The sequence below is a fragment of the Mauremys mutica genome, chromosome 2, assembly GCF_020497125.1.
Source record: "Mauremys mutica isolate MM-2020 ecotype Southern chromosome 2, ASM2049712v1, whole genome shotgun sequence".
NCBI lineage: Eukaryota > Metazoa > Chordata > Testudines > Geoemydidae > Mauremys > Mauremys mutica.
The window spans coordinates 279,849,678-279,870,540 of record NC_059073.1 but is presented as its reverse complement, the minus strand read 5'-3'; the positions used below and the strand labels follow the sequence as shown (position 1 = coordinate 279,870,540).

General features: G+C 45.6%; 1 protein-coding gene across 1 annotated transcript in view; it reads right to left on the bottom strand.

The window, feature by feature from the left end:
- The window catches only part of KMT2C (lysine methyltransferase 2C), a 313,192-nt gene extending 297,280 nt beyond the window's left edge, over nt 1–15,912 (bottom strand). Inside the window, exon 1 of the mRNA XM_045003252.1 lies at nt 15,598–15,912. Within this exon, the coding sequence (XP_044859187.1) occupies nt 15,598–15,764 (167 nt within the window). The 5' untranslated portion in view covers nt 15,765–15,912. The remainder of the gene's footprint in view (nt 1–15,597) is intronic.
- Nucleotides 15,913–20,863: the final 4,951 nt, after the last annotated feature.

The following is a 20,863-nucleotide window of genomic DNA, read 5'->3' as shown; positions in this document are numbered from 1 at the left end:
AAAGACCAGAAGTCAGGAGACTGGGTCCTGGTCTATACCTAAAACTTAGGTCAACCTGGCTACATAACTCTGGGCTGTGAAAAATTTCACACTCTATCCAATGTAGTTAGGCTGACCTAACTCCCGCTACAGATGCCACTAGATCAACGTTCCACCTCTCAATGAGCTGGATTTACTACAGCACTGGAAAAACCCCTTCTGTGCTATAGTAAATGTCTACACTGCAGCAGCATAGCCGCACTGGGGCAGCTGTGCCACTGCAACACTTGTAGTGCAAACATACCCTGGGGTTCTATTCCTACTTCTGCCACAGTCTTCCTTTGTGACCAAGGGGCTAACACATCCCTTTTACACAGGGTGTTGGAACGCCTAATCCAGGTGTAGTCAATAGCCAGACCATGGGCCAAATCCGGTCTGCCAGACACATTTGAATAGACAACGAAATCTTTTTATTTACTTATACTTATGTCGCCTGTGGCTGCCTTTGACTGCCAGTACTAACAGCTCAGACTGTGAAAGGCAGCAACAGGCGAGGTAAGTGCGGCGCTGATTGCCAGAGCCCCACTGCCATGGGGCTGACGAAGCTCTGGGCTGTCAGTGCCTCACAATGCCCCATGTTGTCAGTTAAAATCGGTGGAAGTGCTCTTGGTGAGGACACGTGCCGCCAACAGAGGGGGGCATAGTGTGGACACAAAAAACCGCAGTAATTACTGCAGTGGCTGAACGTCAACCTAACTTAGGTTGACTTAGTTTTGTAGTGTAGACTTGCCCTTATTATTATAATTATTGTGGTGTAAAAAAATGTTCCTCTGGAGTCTGGATCTTGACTTTACCATGGCCAAGAAATTTGGACCTTGATAAAAAATTGACTATTCCTGCCCTAACCCCTTAACGTCGGTCAACCTCCTTGAGATACTTGAGAAGAGGTGCTGTAGAAGCTCAACATATTACTACACATTCAATAAACAGTTAATGTTGTTAACTACAATTTCAAAGATTTAATAACACACCATTTAAAACAACCCAAACCTTCAAAACTATGGAAATCATAAACCATGATTACATAAATAACTCTGGTCCCAACCTTAACACCAAATTCATGCACACATACAAATAAAAATAATTCACACTAATACGTATCCTAACAACTCTGCTCATGAAACAAAACAGTTACAAAACTACCAACATATACAACAATCTTCTTATTCATCCACTACACAAGTTTCACTCATAATTGAGAATCAAAAGCTTAGATCCTTAAGTCTTATCCATGCAATAGATGCACAAAGTTTGGCCTTCCACCCATACAAGGATTCCACGCTTGCCAGGCAGCAGTCCTGGCTTCCACCATGTTGCTCTGCAACTCCTACATTTTTTAAATATATATTTATAAGTTACACATTTTTTAAAAAATTAATGTTCAAAATTAACATTTACAAATGTAAAAAAGCCCAAGTAAGGCAGGGGAAATCAGGGGTCTGAATGGTACATCAAGTGGAGGGCAGGGGATGAGCCAAAGAAACATAGCTAAGCTACAAAGAGAAAATGTAGAATTGCATTACGGCTCTTCTGAAACGGACATGGATATCATTAAATGCTGGCTTACCCTAACGCAGACTGCAGTCAAACTAATGAAAAAGATTCTTAAATAATTATTTTCTGGCAAACATTCTGTGCACGTGTGTCTGAAAAACTATCTGCATATGTGAAATCTTGGACTTTTGAAAACCTACTGCTGCGAACATGGGCCAAAATAAGTAATAATTCAAATAATTTTAAATTAAGTAGCATGCATAAGCATTTTTAATCAAACACTTTTCGAAGTCTCTGGAAAAGATCTTTTCAGACCCTATTTTAAGCATACCATTACAAAGTAAATAAATAAAAATCTGTTACTCCAATCAAAAGTTAGATAAATGTTGAAAACAGGGTTTAGAAGGGAAGTCTGGATACAGCTTATCTATGGAGTCACAACTATCACCACCATATCAAATCCTCACTGCAGGATTTGGCTACTAAATCTTTACTATGAAGTGGCGAGAAACACTTTTGTACTAATTACAGTGTGGGCAGATTAACAAAGTTCTACTGTATAAAACTACTTCTCAAAAGTCTTACTGGACCTACACAGTATTATTCTTACAACTTTTCATGGATATCCAGCTGTTAATACAAGCTCAACAAGACCAAAACTGAGTTCTTAATCTTTAACACCAACCTTTTCCCCTTTTATGGAAAACACCACCACCATCGCATGGATGTCATCCTTAACTAAGACACCTTTCCAGACTAATACATAAAGGTCATGTTTTGCCGCTTTCTTCTGTGTAATCTCAACAAGATCCAGCCTTTCCTCTCCTTTCACAAAGCTAAAACTCTTTTCCAGGCCTTCATCATTTTGTTTCTCAACTATCACAACCTCCTCCTCCTCCTCCTCTCTTGCCTTGACAAATACAATCTTGCCACCTCTTAAATCCATACCAAAGGCCACTGCAAAAATCATCTTCCTGACTCACTGCTTTGAACACATCATCCTTCTCTTTCCATCCTTCCATGGGCACCCTCTTTTCCACCACACCATGCACAAACTACTTGCCTTCACTTTAAGGCCCTTCATGGATATTCTGATTCTACCTATCATCTACCTAAATCCTGCCATTACTCCTGCAATAGTACCTTTAATTGTCCGTTTGTCAAATTTTCAGACAAATACCATCATATTCTATCTGATGTCACCCCATATGCATGGAAGAAGATCTCTGTAAAAATACTTGAGGTCACTACATTACTCCCTTTAAAATCCACTTTATACCTTGATGTCTACAAAACACTTGACAATGGGTAGGCACCACTACTTATGGCTAGGCACCACTGTTCATAACTGCCTCATAGTTCTCGTATGCTCTCATCACTCCAATCTCCTTCTCCTAGCCACCTGCTGTCTTGTCTTAAAATTTAGATTGTAAAGTCATTTGGGTGAGTACCATCTTTGTGTTATCTGTCTAGACAGTGTCTAACACAATGGGGTCATGGCCTCTAGGTACAACCATAATTATAGCAGAGCAAGAGCTCTATAGTTACCGTTAAGAACAGCTTTCTGTTTAAATCTCAACTCTAAATCTTCTAAAATCTGTACAGTGAATCAGATTGCCCTGAAATTTGGTATACCTCACAAAGGAATAAGGTTTTGTTAGTGATCCAAATGGTGAGGTCCAGGATGTAATCATGTTGCTAGCAAGCAGAGTGGAAAGCTGATTGCTATTTGGATCGAAGATCAGTTGCAGACCTTCCGCAGACATCCTGTCCGAAAGGTCTTTACTATCAGCTTCATAACCCCATATAGTGTGTTGCTGTTAAAATCGCCAATGTATAGGGCTGGGATTAGTGCTCTTGGGAGTGCTGGTTTCGTCATTTTGAATTAGGGGCTTTATACACGTTGTGCAGCTCCCCTACCCTGGTGGCAGTTGTGTAGGTGGCTTCTTTTTCAGTTGGGGGAAAAACATCAAAATCCATGATGGTGTTCTTCATGTATATGACCAGGCCATACTTCAGACAGTAGTGGCTAATCATGAGGTTGTAACCATCGATAAAGTAGCATCTGGCCTGCTGATCATTAGAGACATAGGTTTCTTGGAGTGTCAGGACACCAGTGTTATACCAGATGCTCACACTTCGTCCGGGAAAGATCCTCACTGTTAAGTAGGAGGAGCCTTGTTCCAGAATCTATCTGGAATGTTACTTGGCCCTGAAGAGGACTATTATGGTGGCTTGAGTTGTTGCTCTGAAGACCAGGAGGTCATTAATTGATGTTCGGTCACAAGGTCACAGATTTTTATATGCAGATGACCTTGCCCTGGCAATGCAAACAGCCACCTTCAGCGACATCAAGTCCACCTTGAACAGGACCTAAGCACCATGGAAGAATATTTATGGAAATGGAGGTTCAAGCCAAATCCCCACAAAACAAACAGTCACTGCATTCCATCTTGATCACAGAAACGCTAAGTGTACCCTGAAAGTGACCTTCTGTGGCAACACTGTGCGACATGACCCCACTCCAACCTATCTCAGAGTGAAGCTGGATCACACGCTAACCTTCCATGACACTCTGAAGAAGGCAGCTGCCAAGATAAAGCAATGGTCAACCTGGTCCAGAAACTGGCAAGCACAAACTGGGAATCATCGGTGTTACAGATGTCAGTGATGGCCCTAGTGTACTCTGTTGCTGAGTACTGTGTAGGCCAGAAGTAGCCATACTCGACTTGGTGTCCAACTAAACACTGCAATGCAGTGCATCACTGGAACCCTCAACTTGACACCAACACTTTGGCTGCCAGTGCTGTCGCACATTGCTCCCCCATCCATTCGCAGCAATGCCACAATCCTTTGGGAATTCCAGAGATTTGTGGAAAATGAACATCTTCCCATCCACCAGGACCATAACAACGTCCCTCACCACTGCTTGAAGTCATGTAAGCTGTTTTGGACCCACACATTTAACTTTCAACAATGCAACTTCAATCCTGATGAAGCTTGGAACGCAGAATGGAATTCACAAGAAGTCACAAATAAACATTGTGAAAGAACCAATGCAGAAGATCCCTGGCTTCGATCTCGCACAAAGCTCATGGGCAACCCTAAACTGTATCAATGTAAATCATGGCAGATGCGGATACTTGCTGCACAAATGGAAAACTAAAGACTCTCCAGCATGCAACTGTAGTCACCCAGAACAGACCATAGAACATATAAACACTCAATGCCCAATTCACAAATACAAAGAAGGCACCACAGCAATACACTCTGCTACTCCAGATGCAATTATTTAGCTTAACCATCTAAATGTACAATTACAGTTGTTGCTCTACATTTACATCAGCCATATAAAGAAGTAGTGATCCAAATTTGAAGAATTTGACCAAAGGGTCCCAAGATACAGTCCCCAGGGGAAAAAAGACTTTCCTTAAAGTTGATAGATTCTGTCAACCTTTTTTTTTTTTTTTTTTTGCTCACAAACAGAGATCAAATCAGGGCTCAGAATCAGATCATTTCACCAGGACCTAAATCACTCGAGGGTTGGTTCATCCCTTTGGGTGAAATAAATTAAAACATTATTTCAAAAATATTTTGCTTCTCTGATTCTGGCAACGAATTGATTATACTGAGCATATGCAGGCAGAGGAGTTAACAGGATTGTTCGTCTTCAAATTTTCACACTAAAGCCTGGTCTACACTATGAGTTTAGGTCGAATTTAGCAGCATTAAATCAAATTAACCCTGCACCCATCCACACAACGAAGCCATTTACTTTGACATAAAGGGCTCTTAAAATCGATTTCTGTACTCCTCCCCAACGAAGGGATTAGCGCTGAAATCGATATCGCTGGTTCGATGATATTGGCTTTCGGGAGCTATTCCACAGTGCACCATTGTGACCGCTCTGGACAGCACTTTCAACTCAGATGCACTGGCCAGGTGTACAGGAAAAGCCCTGCGAACTTTTGAATCTCATTTCCTGTTTGGCCAGTCGAGCTCATCAGCACAGGTGACCATGCAGAGCTCATCAGCACAGGTGACCATGCAGTTCGAGAATTGAAAAAGAGCTCCAGCATGGACCATACGGGAGGTACTGGATCTGATCGCTGTATGGGGAGACGATTCCATGCTATCAGAACTACGTTCCAAAAGACGAAATGCCAGTACATTTGAAAAAGTCTCCAAGGGCATGATGGAGAGAGGCCACAACAGGGACTCAACACAGTGCTGCGTGAAAGTTAAGGAGCTCAGACAAGCCTACCAGAAAACCAAAGAATCAAACGGATGCTCTGGGGCAGAGCCGCAGACATGCCGCTTCTACGCTGAGCTGCATGCAATTCTAGGGGGGGCTGCCACCACTACCCCACCCCTGACAATGGATTCCGAGGAAGGGGTACTCTCAGCCATGCCTGAGGATTTAGCAGACGGGAAAGATGAGGAGGAGGAGGAGGAGAGGACAAGCTTGAGGAGAGCACACAGTTCTCCCCAACAGCCAGGATCTTTTTCTCACCCTGACTGAAATACCCTCCCAACCCTCCCAAGGCAATATGAACCCGAAGAAGAGACCTCTGGTGAGTGTACCTTTGTATATATAATACATGGTTTAAAAGCAAGCGTTTTTTAATGATTAATTTGCTCTGAGGACTTGGGATGCATTCGCAGCCAGCTACTGGAAGTCTGTTAACATGTCTGGGTATGGAGTGGAAATCCTCCAGGGACATCTCCATGAAGCTCTCCTGGAGGTACTCTAAAACCCTTTGCAGAAGGTTTCTGGGGAGAGTAGCCTTATTCTGTCCTCCATGGTAGGACACTTTACCACGCCTTGCTAGTAGCAAGTAATCTGGTATCATTGCATGACAAGCCTGGCCGCGTATGGTCCCGGTGTTTGTTGGCATTCAAGCAACATCCATTCTTTATCTCTCTCTGTTATCCTCAGGAGAGTGATATCGTTCACGGTAACCTGGTTGAAATACAGGAATTTAATTAAGGGGACATTCAGAGGTGGCCGTTCCTACTGGGCTGTTTGCCTGTGGCTGAAAAGAAATCCTCCCTGCAGTTAGCCAAGCGGTGGGGGGCAGGGGCCATTGGCGCTGAGCTGTTCGCGTTTGGCTAACAGGGATCTTCCCTGATACCAGCCACGCAGTGAGAGGGAGGGGCAAAGTGATCATCCAGAGAATTGGATGGGGGGGTTAGTTTGGTTTCTGCTGCTGCTGCACTTTAACACGAAAACCACAGCACTCAACAGGCTTTGCTTGGTATGGGAAAGAAGGGCGCTGCTTCTATGAAGGTTGCAGAAGCTGAAAGACTATGGCTTACCATGGCCGCCTGCAAGCCGAATTCTGTTGCCCAGCCCTGCATCTGTGATCTCTAACACTAGAGCTGCAGACACGCAATATAAGATGCAAAAAATGACCTTGTACCGAAATCACATGTGCTATGTAAAGTGAATAGTGTTGTTCACTGTGAAAGAGTATACCCATTGTTCTGTAAAATGTATCTTTTAAAATACTTCTCTCCCTTTTTTCCCCCTCCCGCAGCTGCAAATTTTTCAAGCCTCCCTCCCGAAGGCTCTCTCAGATAAGGCGGCAAAAAAAACGCATGCACGACGATATGTTCTCTGAGATCATGCAGTCGAACCGCAATGAAAGAGCTCATCTGAATGTGTGGAAGGACACATTATCACAGTACAGGAAAGTGGCCAATGAATGTGAAGACAGGAGGAATAAATGTGAGGACAGGAGGGACGATCAAGATGACAGGTGGCAGCAGGAAGATCAGAGAAGGCAGGATGCAACGCTGGGGCTATTGCGGGATCAAACGGACATGCTCCAGCATCTGGTGGAGCTTCAGGAATGGCAGCAGGATCACGGAGTGCCGCTGCAGCCCCTGTTTAACCACCCTCACCAAGTTCCACAGCCTCCTCACCCAGACGCCCAAGAATGCGGGGGTGAGGCTCCATGCACCCTGCCACTCAACCCCAGTGGACAGCCCAAGCAACAGAAGGCTGTCATTCAACAAGTTTTGAAGTGGCCTTTTCCTTCCCTCAGCTCCTCCTCACACACCCCACTCAGGCTACCTTGTCAGTTCTCTCCCTATTTTTTATAATCAATTAATAAAGAGTATGGGTGCTCGGCAGAAGATGCTGCATTATGCCTAGTAGCCATCATCATCTCCTGGGTGCGCAGCAGAAGATGGGAATGACCTGGCTGAGTCATTCCCATGTCTATCCAGGTGCCCCGACCGACCTCACCGAGGTCAGCTAAAACAGCACCCAGGACTACGATGACAATGGCTACCAGGCGTAATGCACCGTCTGCTGCCAAAAGGTAATGAGCTGCTGCTGTGTAGCAATGCAGTCCCATGTCTGCCAGCACCCAGGAGACATACGTGACGGTCAGCTGAGCGGGCTCCATGCTTGCCGTGGTATGGCATCTGCACAGGTAACCCAGGAAAAAAGGTGTGAAATGATTGTCTGCCGTTGCTTTCACGGAGGGAGGGAGGGAGAGGGGGGCCTGACGACATGTACCCAGAACCAACCGCGACAATGTTTTTTGCCCCATCAGGCATTGGGATCTCAACCCAGAATTCCAATGGGTGGGGGAGACTGCAGGAGCTATGGGATAGCTACCCACAGTGCAACACTCCAGAAGTCGACGCTAGCCTCGGTACTATGGACGCACACCGCTGAATTAATGTGCTTATTGTGGTTGCATGCACTCGACTTTATACAATCTGTTGCCAAAAATCGAATTCTGCAAAATCGGAGTAATTTCATAGTGCAGACATACCCTACTAGCTCAAGAGGATAAGCAGTAGTCTTCAAACCTGACAGAGCCAGTGTCAATTTGAGTTCAGCCATGGGCAGGAACTTGGAGAAGGTTAGGGGGCATATTTGCTAAAATCTGTCCCTGAGGGCTGCACTGATGGGAGGGGGATAAATGGGGATGGGTGGTAGGGCAGGTGAGAAGGGCTGAGGAGTGAAGTGAGAGGAAGGGGTTGGGGCACATGGGGATGAGTGGCAGGGGGCTGTGGGAGAATAGAGGCAGGGGCATCTTTTGTGGCAGAATCTGGGGTGGTCTCTCCCTACTGCCCTCATGTGATGTAAGTGGCAATCTGGGGAAGCCATCCCCACCCCATGGGACACTTAGAACAGGCATGCTCAGACCATGCACTAAGAACACACTAAAACTATGGCTACACTACAGAGCTTACAACTCTCCTGTTGGCTTAAGTTACTCCAGCCCCCGCGAGCACCAGTAGTTATGTCAGCAAGAAAAGCTCTCCCGCCAACATAGCGCTGTCCGCACTGGCACTTGGGTCAGTGTAACGTACTTTGCTCGGGGGTGGCATATTCACATCCCAGTGCAGCAATTTATACTGACGTAAGCTGTAGTGTGTACATGGCCTACGACTGGCGTGAGGAGCTAAGAATGGATATGCTTGCCACATAGTAGAGGCTGTCCAGCACTGGGGAGGGAGAAAGGGAACATTTGGCACACAATCTCTCTCTCAAATTGTTAGATTGGGGATTTATTTTGTTGTTGTGTGTTTGTGGGGTTTTTTTTCAAATGTAATCTGCACACAAATTATTTTTGAAAATTAAATAAGTTACACTTCTAAATGCTCACTGGGAGGGGAAGGGTGAGTAGGGCATGCGAGCAGGGGGTAATGAGGAAAAGAGGGTTGGGTCTGAGGTGAGGGATGGGGGTATTATGGGGAGGGGGATAAATGGGAATAGGTGGCAGGAGTGGAAAGAGGGATTGGGGGGCTCAGGTAAAATGGAGAGGTAGGGATTGGGGAGAAGGGAGAAAACAAGGGGGAAGGACATGAGCGGTAGCAGAGGAAGTGGGGTGTTATGGAGTGGGAGGCATGTCAGCTCTGAATTCTCCCCTTCCTGGGATCTCAGGAAGCCCTACCTCTGTGGGGGGATCTGGGCCCCTCTCCCTGCCCACTGTATGTTCTGGGGGACTCTGCTCTTGGGGTGTGTCTCAGCCTCTCTCCCTGCCTCTCCATGTGGGCTGAGATCTAGGGTGGGGGAATGAAGGTAAAGTAAATTTATACATCTGAAATCCAGAAAACGAATAGCTGGGATCTGGGGTGGAGGGGCTGGCCAGAGTGTATGGGGGAGGGACCCAGTTTGGAGGAGGGGTAGACTGAGTGGACCTGGGGCATGGCTAGGGAAGCCTGGCTGAAGCAGGGGTTTGAGTCCCAGCAAAAGGTGGGTAAGAGTGAGGACCTGCTCAGGTTGCAGGCTGGACTACATAACGAAAGTAACACCTGGCCCTTCAGTAAGCTGATGCCTGTGATATGCTACTCAGTAGCACAGGGCAGGAGACAAGAGGAGCAACTTCTTACATATCAATAGTTTCTACAATGCCAACTAATGATTTAGTGGGATGGGGAGGGGAGGGAAGAGGGAGCTGGAAATGCAGGGGTAGAATACATGTTGCAAGGAATGGTGGGGCAGGGTGTGGGGAAGGAGAGAGAGACACACCAGTTTTCTCTAACCCACTTAAAGTTATGTAACAACCATGTCATAAATCTGTCACAGTTTTGGGACACAGAAATCTCATCCTTGGTCTCTCATCAGCCCTGTTACCAAATGCACACTGCAAACATTTCAAAGCAGGGCCATTATCCCCATTCCACTACAACAAAATGTAGAGGAAGGGGGAGAAGTACTGAGTAATCACACAGCAACTGTGTTGCCTAGTAGAAAGACCACTGGACTTGGATTCCTAGCTCTGCCACTGGCCTGCTAGGTGACCTTGGGTAAGTCACTTCATCTTTCTGTGCCTCCATTTTCCATCTGTAAAGTGGGGATAATGATGTAAAGTTTTCTGAGATCTACTCATGACAAGCACTATATAAAAGCTAGGTCTATAGATTATTACCTAGCCACTGTAGCTTATCAACTGCAAACCCAGGTGATTTAAATGACCACTAACTCCTATCAACATTTCTCTTCCTGTTTAAAAAAAGAATGAAGTTTTTTTTGTCATTTAACTTCATTAACACAGAGAAGGTTGTCCAGTTATAGCTTGTGCCCTTCCAGAACATCAAGTTCAGCAAAACTCAAACATCTGAAAACCAGGAAATACAGAGGTAAGGTAAACAAACGCCCACACAAACTTAACTCACCCTCTTTGAGCAATGCTCCAATATGCCCATACTCACACACTGCCTTTTCGCTGTAATGAACAAGCATTACCTGCACTTGCCCTACACTCAAACACTGAGCCTACTCACCTGACAGAATACCACACTTATGAAATTAAACACACAGGATACCGCTTAAACCTATACTTTCTCGTATCCATCATTAAATCTGCAGATTGCTCTCTTGTCCCACCTCACTACGGACACTAGCCATGGCAAGAAGACCCAGTGCCCTGCTAACAATTATAATCGACACAATTCCATATTGAAATGATGCAGATTGGCTCCTCAAGGTGCACATACATCTCCTTCCTTCGATCACACACATGGAGGGACTTAGACCCAGATCTCTCATATCATGAACGCAACTCTTCCATGCTACTCCAATTTATTCCTCCACCATTCAATACAGCTACAGCTACACCTAACAATGTGAATGCAGCTGGAATGCATGCAGATAATTTCCAATGGCGACTGCCAACATCAGGGGGGCGGAGTCAAGGTTGAATGGGCATTTATCTTAATTCTGTATTCCCTGATTTTCAGAAGTTTGAGTTTCACTGAACTTGATGTTCTGGAAGGGTACAAGCTGTCACCAGGCAACCTTAACAGTTCATTAATGAAGTTTTTTGCCACTTACACAGATAATAATAAATAACTATTCACCTAAGATATAGTCCCCAGGAAATATTATTCACATAACTATACATTCAATTCTGCCACATCCTCAGATGACATCATCAGAAAAGCTGTTCTGATATACTTCTCTACAGGCAGAAACTCTCAAGGTACTGAAAACTGATGAGTCCCTCCTTCACAGTGTATATCAATTCCTTCTTCATCACCTACAAGCAACTTCCCATGTTTCTCATGCAGAACATGGCACAACGCCTAGGTGCACTATGAGGATTTTTAGTCTTTTTTACGACACATCAGGTAGTGCTGCTGCCAGAGGCAGGATGCCAGTTTAGATAGAACTACGTAAATCTCTACTAGTATGGCAATTTCTGTGCTCCCATAAAAATAAATAAAGGGCCTACATTTGTGAAGAGTTGAGGGTTCTGGGCATCTCACGGGGGCAAACCTTATATAGGAAAATGAAAAAAACTGTCTTAACTCAATCATCCATTTGAAACCATGTCAACAAGGAGGTGAAATAATACTAATTGAGTATTTTTCAAATATTGTTCTTTAAAGCCAGCACCTTTAACTCATAAATCCTTTTACTTTGGCTATGCTGTTTTAATGTTGTGCTCTTATTTAGATCATTACTTAGACTGAATATCCAATGGAACATTTTCCATAATGGGATAAAGTGGTTGAACAATCTGATTGGCTAACAGTGACTTATACGTGATTATGGTACAGAACACGCTCAGACATATGCTCTATTGTCTGATTTACAAGAGACATATTAATCCAACTGGAAAGCATGGGAGAGAGGAGGAAGACATAGCTAAGCAATCATACAAAAAATGGAAACTTTATTTTCACTCAATGTTTGCTTTTCATTTGCATAGCTAATTTTAACATTGAAAGATATTAGACTGGTTTAAACATTGAAACAGTATAATTTAAAAGAAACTGCTCTTTACAGAAGCACTGGTGATTAAAAATAGTCCAGTCTTCATCTGATCAGTGATACACTAGGGCAAAACGACTACCAACACCAAAATCTTATTTTTAGAAATGTTGATTCCTTGTGTTACTATAACACTTTGGGCCACAATCACGAAAACTTTCCATACTCAAACTGAAGTCCTCGTGCAAGGATCAGTTTGCAGCATCAAGTCACATACAGTAATATTAAAATTGTGGAGGAAAAAACAAACAACTTGAACTGTCTGTTTACTTTTTGTATTTCACTCACACAATTCATGTGAATTACATAAAGCTAATGAAAAACAGTTTCACTTTTGTCTCTAGCTAGTTTCATTTTCTGGCTCTCATGCACTGGTACACATTTTATATATAAGTATTTATATTTTTGTAAGGTTTAGAAAAAAATTTTAAATAAAAAATAATCTTGATTTCTCCTTAAAATTGACTATCAGTCTCCCTTTAACACTAGAAATATAATTAAGAAATTACACTAAATTTCACTTTTCACAAAGTATACAAATGATCTTAAACTGGCATGGAAGAAATTAGCTTTTCCACAAATTGTGGTATTTTAAAAATGATTTAATTAAATTAGTTCACTTTTTACTATTCTGTAGCTACACAGACATATAGGCATGAGTAGCCAGCATTCAGAGTTTCACTATAAAACTATTTTTGTAAAAGTAACTCAAGTGCTTCATATGTAACTAGATGTTATATGCACAAATAAAACTGGAAGAAGTATTCAAATATAAGGGTAAAGCAGATGAATCAGTACTGAATGCAAGGACTGAAGTCTTTAAATCATGATTTGAGAACATAAGAATGGCCATACTGAGTCAGACCAAAGGTCCATCTAGCCCAATATCCTGTCTTCCAACAGTGGCCAATGCCAGGTGTCCCAGAGGGAAAGAACAGAACAGGTAATCATCAAGTGATCCATTCCCTTGATGACTTCAGTAACTCTGGCAAAGGTTACGGGTCTGTGACAGGAGTCAGTGGGTGAGGTTCTGTGGCCTGCAACGTGAAGGAGGTCAGACTAGATTATCATGATGGTCCCTTCTGGTCTACAACTGAGCTGCACACAAACAGCAATAGCAAGAACAACAAGGAGTCCGATGGAAGCTTATGCCCAAATAAATCTGTTAGTCTTTAAGGTGCCACCGGACTCCTTGATGTTTTTGTGGATACAGACTAACACGGCTACCCCCTAATAGTTGACAATAGCAAGGACTGCTAACCACTTTTAACTTCCACTATGGGAAAAATCTGTGTTATTTTAACAAAACACAAAGATTTAAGAGGTATGGGGTCATGAATTAAATGCTGCTAGAAGACATAGCCACACTAAAACCAGACAGTCAATGTTAGAAAGCCTCTAAAGTAAACTGTGAGCAACAGAAAACAAAACCCCAAAACCGAATCCCACTTTTATCTAAAAAAAATGTATTTACTTATTACAAATAACATAGAAGATTGATACAACTGAATGATCACACAAAAATATTTTCCTCTGTGCGTTCAGTTTATTTTATGCACTTAACAGCATTTTGTATATAGTCAGTTTCACAGTTTCCCATATACAGTTAGTTTCCACTCTTGTTTGTGTAAGGTCTTTCATTATAAAGCTACAAAAACTGACTGGGAGATTCAGGGGAAGATTTAGTAAACTAGTTTTAACAAAACATTTTTGTTTTAAATTGACTAGATGTCAAGTTGACCATGACCCTTAAAAAATAAAACACTAAAACTTTAAGCCTGCAACATGGTCCACAGCCTACAGTTCATTACATTTAGAACATAAACATAATTAAAAATAGTAGCAAACAGGTTTATTCTACTTTTATCCTAGAGGGGCTCTCATTAACAACTAAAACTGAGTGTGGTTGGTCCATAAGTAGCACTCTCTGTGACAATGGGAATGAGGCCTTTTGGACTCCTGCTTCACAACAGAGACAGAAATTGGTCCAGACAAAGATATTACCTCACCCACCTTGTCTCTCTAATACACCTCACACAAATTAGTATTATGAAAAATATAAGTAAAACATGCCATATTTATTTGCTATAGTTAATGTGATGCTCCTAACTGGTGAATCAGTTTTAGTGCACTATGCATGTAATATATGTGTAATTGTAAAAACTGTTGTATGTCCATTAACACATTAATTTGTGTGTGCTAACAACATTCAACATCTGAACCACATTCTTATTAGTTATTAAAGGTAAATATTTTGTAATATTCCATTAAACTGTGTTATGTACAGCACACTATCCTCATGAAAATGAGCACAAAGTTATGAGGTCCTCATTGACTCATACACTGTCAGAGTATCTGTTAGTGCACACAGAACATGGACATTAGATGCATTCCTGACCCGCACACAAACGCGCCACAAAAGGGACTTTCCATTTAAAACCAAACATAGTCCACAGTCCACCTGCACCACATATGGACGCAGCAGATCACTCCAACGCGCTCCCTAGGTTTGGCTGAGATCCGCGGTTGATAGTTGACGCAGCTGCAAGGGGCAGCCTGCCTTAGTTTGCTAAAAGTGTACGGTGCACATTCAGTTCCGCCTGAAGCGTGAGAAGAGCAGGGACCAGAGAAGGAAGCAAACCGGCAACGCAAAACACCACAATCTTCCCAACCACCCTCCTGTTGTGCCTGCTATCTTACACCCTCCCCTAGCCGGGCCACCAGCCCGCGTCTGAGGCTATTTGACAGCTCCAGGGAGAAAGCAGCTTCCACTTTCAAACACACTCCGGGGCTGGTTTGGCTGCAGGAAATTGCTGTCTAAACTTCTGCGTGTGTGTCTGCGTAGAGAGAGATGTTTTTAGGGTCACCCAGTTAGGGCGAGATCAATCTTTCCTTTAAAATCAAGCTCCAAAGGAACAGCCAGAAGACACCGAGGGACAAGCTGAAATAGGGGGCAAGCGAGGGCCCTGGAGGAGGAGAGAGACCCAAGAAGGGCAGAGGGAAGGTGCAAAAGAAAGGGAAAGAGGAGAGGGGTCCAGGGGCACGGCTGGGGAAAGGGGGAGCGGAAGAAAGGAAGGGAGAAGTGAAAAGGAAGGAGAGAAGAAGGAGGCCAAAGGTGAAGAAGGAGAGAGCAGTGGGGGAGGAGGGGAGAGTGCAACGGGCAGAGGAGGAGAAGAAAGAAGAGGTGAGAAGAGAAGGGCCCCTCCCAAAATGGCATTGGGCAGAGGGGAGGGGGCGCTGAGGAGCGAGCCTCTGCTGACAGCTCTCCCAGCGCCGCCGGCCCCCTGCCCCGCTGCCTCTCCCACACGCTCCGAACTTACTTCTTTCTGGCTCTCTGGAAAGGGGAAGCGCCATCTTTGCGAGGCCGGCCCCTAGGTCTTTTGTCTGTGGCTGCTGCTGGGGGGGGAGCTCCGGGCTCGGGGGGCTGCTGGGGCGGCGGCGGCGGCTCCGCCACCCCCCCGACTAGACTCTTGTCCTCCGTTGACATCCTAGTCAGCAGGACGAGAGAGACACATGGATGAGGAGGAGGGTGGCGATGAGGATCCCGATGCTCCTCCTGCTCCCGATGCGCCTCTCCGCCTCACCTCCGCCTCCTCCACCTCCGCCTCGCATCGCTGGCCTCAGCCGCCGCCGACCAGCGCAGGTAGCAGGGGGAGCGGCATCGGGAGGGCCGGGGGGAAGGAGGGGGGAAGGGGCTCACGCACAATAACCGCCCCGCGGAGCGGGCGGGGGGGGAGACACACGGGCACTCCCGCGGCGGGGCGCCCCGCTCAGAGGGCCCGGGAACAAGCGGCTGCTCCGGCTCCTGCGCTGCCCGGCTGCGGCGGCGGCCGCCGCTTCATTGTACGCGGCGCCCTCCCCCTGGCGGCGCCCCCGGGGCGGAGGAGGGGCGGGCGGCGGCAGGGGCCGCGGCAGAGAGGAAGTTTTGACAGCTCCAGCTGTTGTGTGTGCCGGGGGCAGAGTCCGGCCGGGCCCCGCTCCCTTCCCTTCCCGGCCGGGCCGGGCCGGGAGCAGGAAGTTTACTTGGGGAAAGGAGGACGGAGGGGAAGCCCGGGGCCTGCGGCTGGCGAGGGATCCCGGTGCAGCGGCGGCGGCGGCGGCTGCCCTGGTGTGTAACCCCCGTCAGTGCGACACATAGACACAGAGCCACTCACCCTCCTCCCCCCCCGCGGGCCCCACACTGCGCCTGCCCGGCCCGCCCGTCCGCCCAGCGACCGTCCCACAGCACAGACACCCCTGCGACGCGCCGCCGACGCTGACCTCACGGGCTCGCTGCCTCTGCCGGGCTGGCGGCGGCTGCGGGGAAAGTGCGGAGCCCAGGAGCTGGGACGGGGCTCCGAGCACGGAGCGGCGGCGCGGAGCGTGTGACACCCCGCGCGCTCATCCCCGCCGAGGCTGCGGGCGGCTCCCAGGGAGCCGCACCGGGGGCGGGGGTCGGCGCTGTGTACACACAGACAGGGCTAAGCAAACACGTACCTGGATCCGGACACGGGGGTGTGGGGGGGCACATTCTGCTCTCGTTTGCACCCCTGTAAACCAGATTAAATCAACTGGAGTTAATCCACATCTACACCCGAGGAGTGGAGAGCAGAATGTAGCCCGCGGTGCGCGGAGCTGTCATTTCTCCCGACAGACAGCGTGTGTGAAGTTTAATACACACATGTGCTCACTACACATCGGTAGGGGAAATCCAGACACATCAGAGAGACGCACGCAGAGTGTCTGTTTTAATACAAAAACCTCAATGGCGATTGCTCCTAGTGCAGCCTGTGCACCGTGTGGCCCCGGGCATGTATGTGGCCGCTCTTCCCCGTGGAGTTAGGCTGTGTGTGCTCGCAGTGCACGGCCCTTCGTGTTCGGGGCACCGTGGGCCAAAGCGTCTCGTTAGCATGTTCTCAGGAGCGCCTGGGAGCTTAGCTGGTATCACAGGAGCGAGCAGGGTTTGGCCCTCTGAGACTGAGACAAAATCTGGGCAGCGTGGAAGGTTTCCAGCAACTCTGGCTGGAACAGCTGCGGCTGCTTCAGGGAGGCGGAGGGGGGTTGTGTTTGCGCTAGTCTCACTCCTTGCTCCCCCCCGGGGCAGGGCCTAGCTGGCGGCCTGCCCGCCTGGATTCACTGGGGCTCAGCGCGGGGGTTAAGAATAAGACTCGTTATTACACGGGATTTAATGCGTCCCGCAGCCCGCTAGAATCTGGCTCCAAGGAGCTACGCGGCTTGATGCCCTAACGTCCGGGAACAGGGCGAGGAAGTCGCCCTGGGGCGATGCCGTATGGGCGTTGGGGCTTGTACCTGAGCAGGACGGGCCGGCTAGCTGCCTTATTTACCCCAGCGGCGGAGCGCACATCTGGACTTTCATCCCGGATCCGCCCCAAACGCGCAGCCCGGCTCGGGGAAGGAGCTGAGCTAGGGAGACTGGGAGGAGGCCAGAGGCGCCTGCTCTGCTCTTGCCTCTGAGACTCCCCACGCCTCCCTCCCTGGAGAGTCAGTTTTGCAGTGTTTAAATCTGCTCCTCTTTGCCAGGAAGAGCTTTGCTGAATGTGTTTCTGTTCTGGACATATTGACTGTCTCCCTCACTCAGTCTGACACAGCCCTCTCCCCTGTGCGCTGCTCCTCAGCAGTGCTTGCCAGAGTATTTCAGGACCCCAACCCTTCAGCTGTCCACTTGAGGGACGGTCAGTCCCTCTCCTTTCACAATCACATTTACCTTCCTCCCACTCCAGCCTGGTGCTGTTTCACCTGTGTGAAAATCAATTATTCACATCACAAATGCTGAATCATGAAACTGATGTTATGTATGGTAAAGAAAATCCTAGGGTGTTTGAGTCATTCATATATACATAGGTGACTCAGACATTTTGTGTGTACTCATTTAAAAACTTTGCTGAGGAGCCCAGAAATTTTGGTGCTCAAGGCCGCATAAGACCCCAAATAAATAATGTCAAATAAAACGTGTAAAGTCCTTCTTTATGTTGTGTTCCTTTTTTAGGTCTTTGCCTTACTTTTGGGCCCCAGTTGATTGAGAAGAATGGTCTTAATTATTACACTAGTGTATAGGCACAACGGGGGTATAGATAGCATTTTGAAATGTGTACATGCACTGGCTGATGTGTTGTCTTTACCCATGCCTTCCTGAGTTAGTCTGCCATTACACACAACCTGACCACTAACAAAGTGGGAGCAGATAAAGCTAGATCTGTCACCAGTGTCTGCGTAAAAGACCAGATGAAGAACAAAATGAAAAAACTCCTCTTCTTCCCCCTTCCCTAAAAAATTCCTGCTAGCCACCTTCAGAAATATTGCAAACATAAAATATGGACTGTGTTTTTTACATCAAGATGGGTATCTCAATGTAAAATGCTAGTGGAGACAAGGCACACAGGCTACCTCAGTGAAGCTAGTTGAGGTCATCGCTACGATCCACAAGTAGGGTTTACCTCAACTATCTACACCAGGGGTAGGCAACCTGTGGCACGGCATGTGAGCTGATTTTCAATGGCACTCACACTGCCTGGGTCCTGGCCACCAGGCCGGGGGGCTCTGCATTTTAATTTAATTTTAAATGAAGCTTCTTAAACGTTTTATAAACCTTATTTACTTTACATATAACAATAGTTTAGTTATATATTATAGACTTATAGAAAGAGACCTTCTAAAAACGTTAAAATGTATTATTGGCACGTGAAAACTTAAATTAGAGTGAATAAATGAAAACTCGGCACAGCGCTTCTGAAAGGTTGCCGACCCCTGATCTACACTGAAGTAAAACTCCTATTATTATAGTTTTTTGTTTGTGTTATGATCAGGGCCGGCTCTAGACCCCAGCGCGCCAAGCAGGCGCGTGGGGCGGCCTTATGATAGCACTTAAGGGCCCCAGTCATAGACCAGAACTTCATTGTGCAAGGCACTATACAAACACTGAACAAAAAGATGGTCCTCCCTCCAACGGGCTTACCATCCAAGTATCTTGTCTCCACTAAGATTTTACATCAAGGCCAAGTCTACACTATAGACTTTTGTCAGGATAGCTGTGTTTGTCAGGGATGTGATGGGCATGATTTATGATCGACATAGTTGTGCCAGCAAAAGCCCCTAGTGTAGACCTAGCTATACCAGCAAAACTGGACTTTTGCCAGTAAAATTTATTTCATTTTGAGGGACTGGAACATATATACAGGCAAAAATGCAGTTTTGCTAGTATAAACTGCATAGTGCTTTGCCGGCATAGTGTACTGGTATAGCTATATTGGTAAAACGTTCAAGTGTGGACATGTCCCAAGCTAGCTATCTTGAGTTAGTTATCTTGACAGTGAATACATAGCCTTAGCTAAGGCAGCACTCTGCATTTTAATGGGTATTAAGAAGGCTTTTAATTAATATTAAACTAACTCAGTTGAAGTGATACAATTGAAAATACATTTTTTTGCCCATCAAGGCAAAACTCCTTTGAAAATGCCAGCTGAAGTTATAAACTCCTAACCCCCCTCAAAATAAGTGTTTTCAGTGCCTGCACAATTGGTTTCAACCTATAATGGAGACCCTATGCAAGACTATTTAAACAAGGCACATTTACAATTTTTAACTTAAATCTAAAATTGTCTCGATGTGCTTAATGACAAACTAGGAGTAAAATTCTAATGCACACAGACCTGCCAAAACAGGAGTGAGAGGAAGATCAGATCTTGTTATGGAAACCATTAAAGGAACATGAGGACTGGTATGTAAATAATGTATCATTATAGCATTAAAAACAGTATTGTGCAACAAAAATAATGAATAAGATGACTCAAAGAGCTGGTAATGGGACACAGATACTTTCTCCTTCATATCACTACTTCAGATCCATCTAATGATTGTTCACTAACCTATATAAAATGAGTTAGAGATTTAATTTTGGGTTCTTTGGGGCATGTATCTGTATGATGCTCAGAAAAGAACACCAAGCAGTCACAATGGCCTTGTCTACACTAGGATTTAAGGCAGGATAACTAAAAAATTTTAAAAGTCTCCTGTAGACAAAACACTGTGCCTTTAACAGGTTCTAAACTGATCAAATGAAAGCCCAGTGGAACATAGGCCAGCTAACACAACGCCAAACATCTTAGCATCCATTTTAATTAATGCTAAGAGTGTTTATCATTCATGTTAAGCTAACTCAAGGCTTCTTCTATGAGCATAGGTAGTCCATCTCCACAAGAGCTGGTAGCTCTGTAGATGGGACAAGCGTTTCCATCAACATAGTGCAGTCTACACCTGGGGTTAAGTCAGTTTAACTGCATGGCTCAGGGGTATGGATTTTTCACACCCCAGAGCAACACAATTATACCAACCTAATTTCCTAGTGTAGACATGGCCCATGACACAGAGGACCCTACTATACTCCCCCTAACTTTTCATTTAATCAGTTTGGCACATTTTAAAGGCAGAGTACTTTGTCTTCAATAGACTTTTAAAATGTGTTTAACATGTCTTTACACCTTAGTCTAGACAAGGCTTTAGGAATTTTAGGTTTTGTCCATATAGGAAAGTTTTTGGTATAAACTAAAGTGTGAATTTAAACCAATAGTTATACAAGTATAACCCCCATGT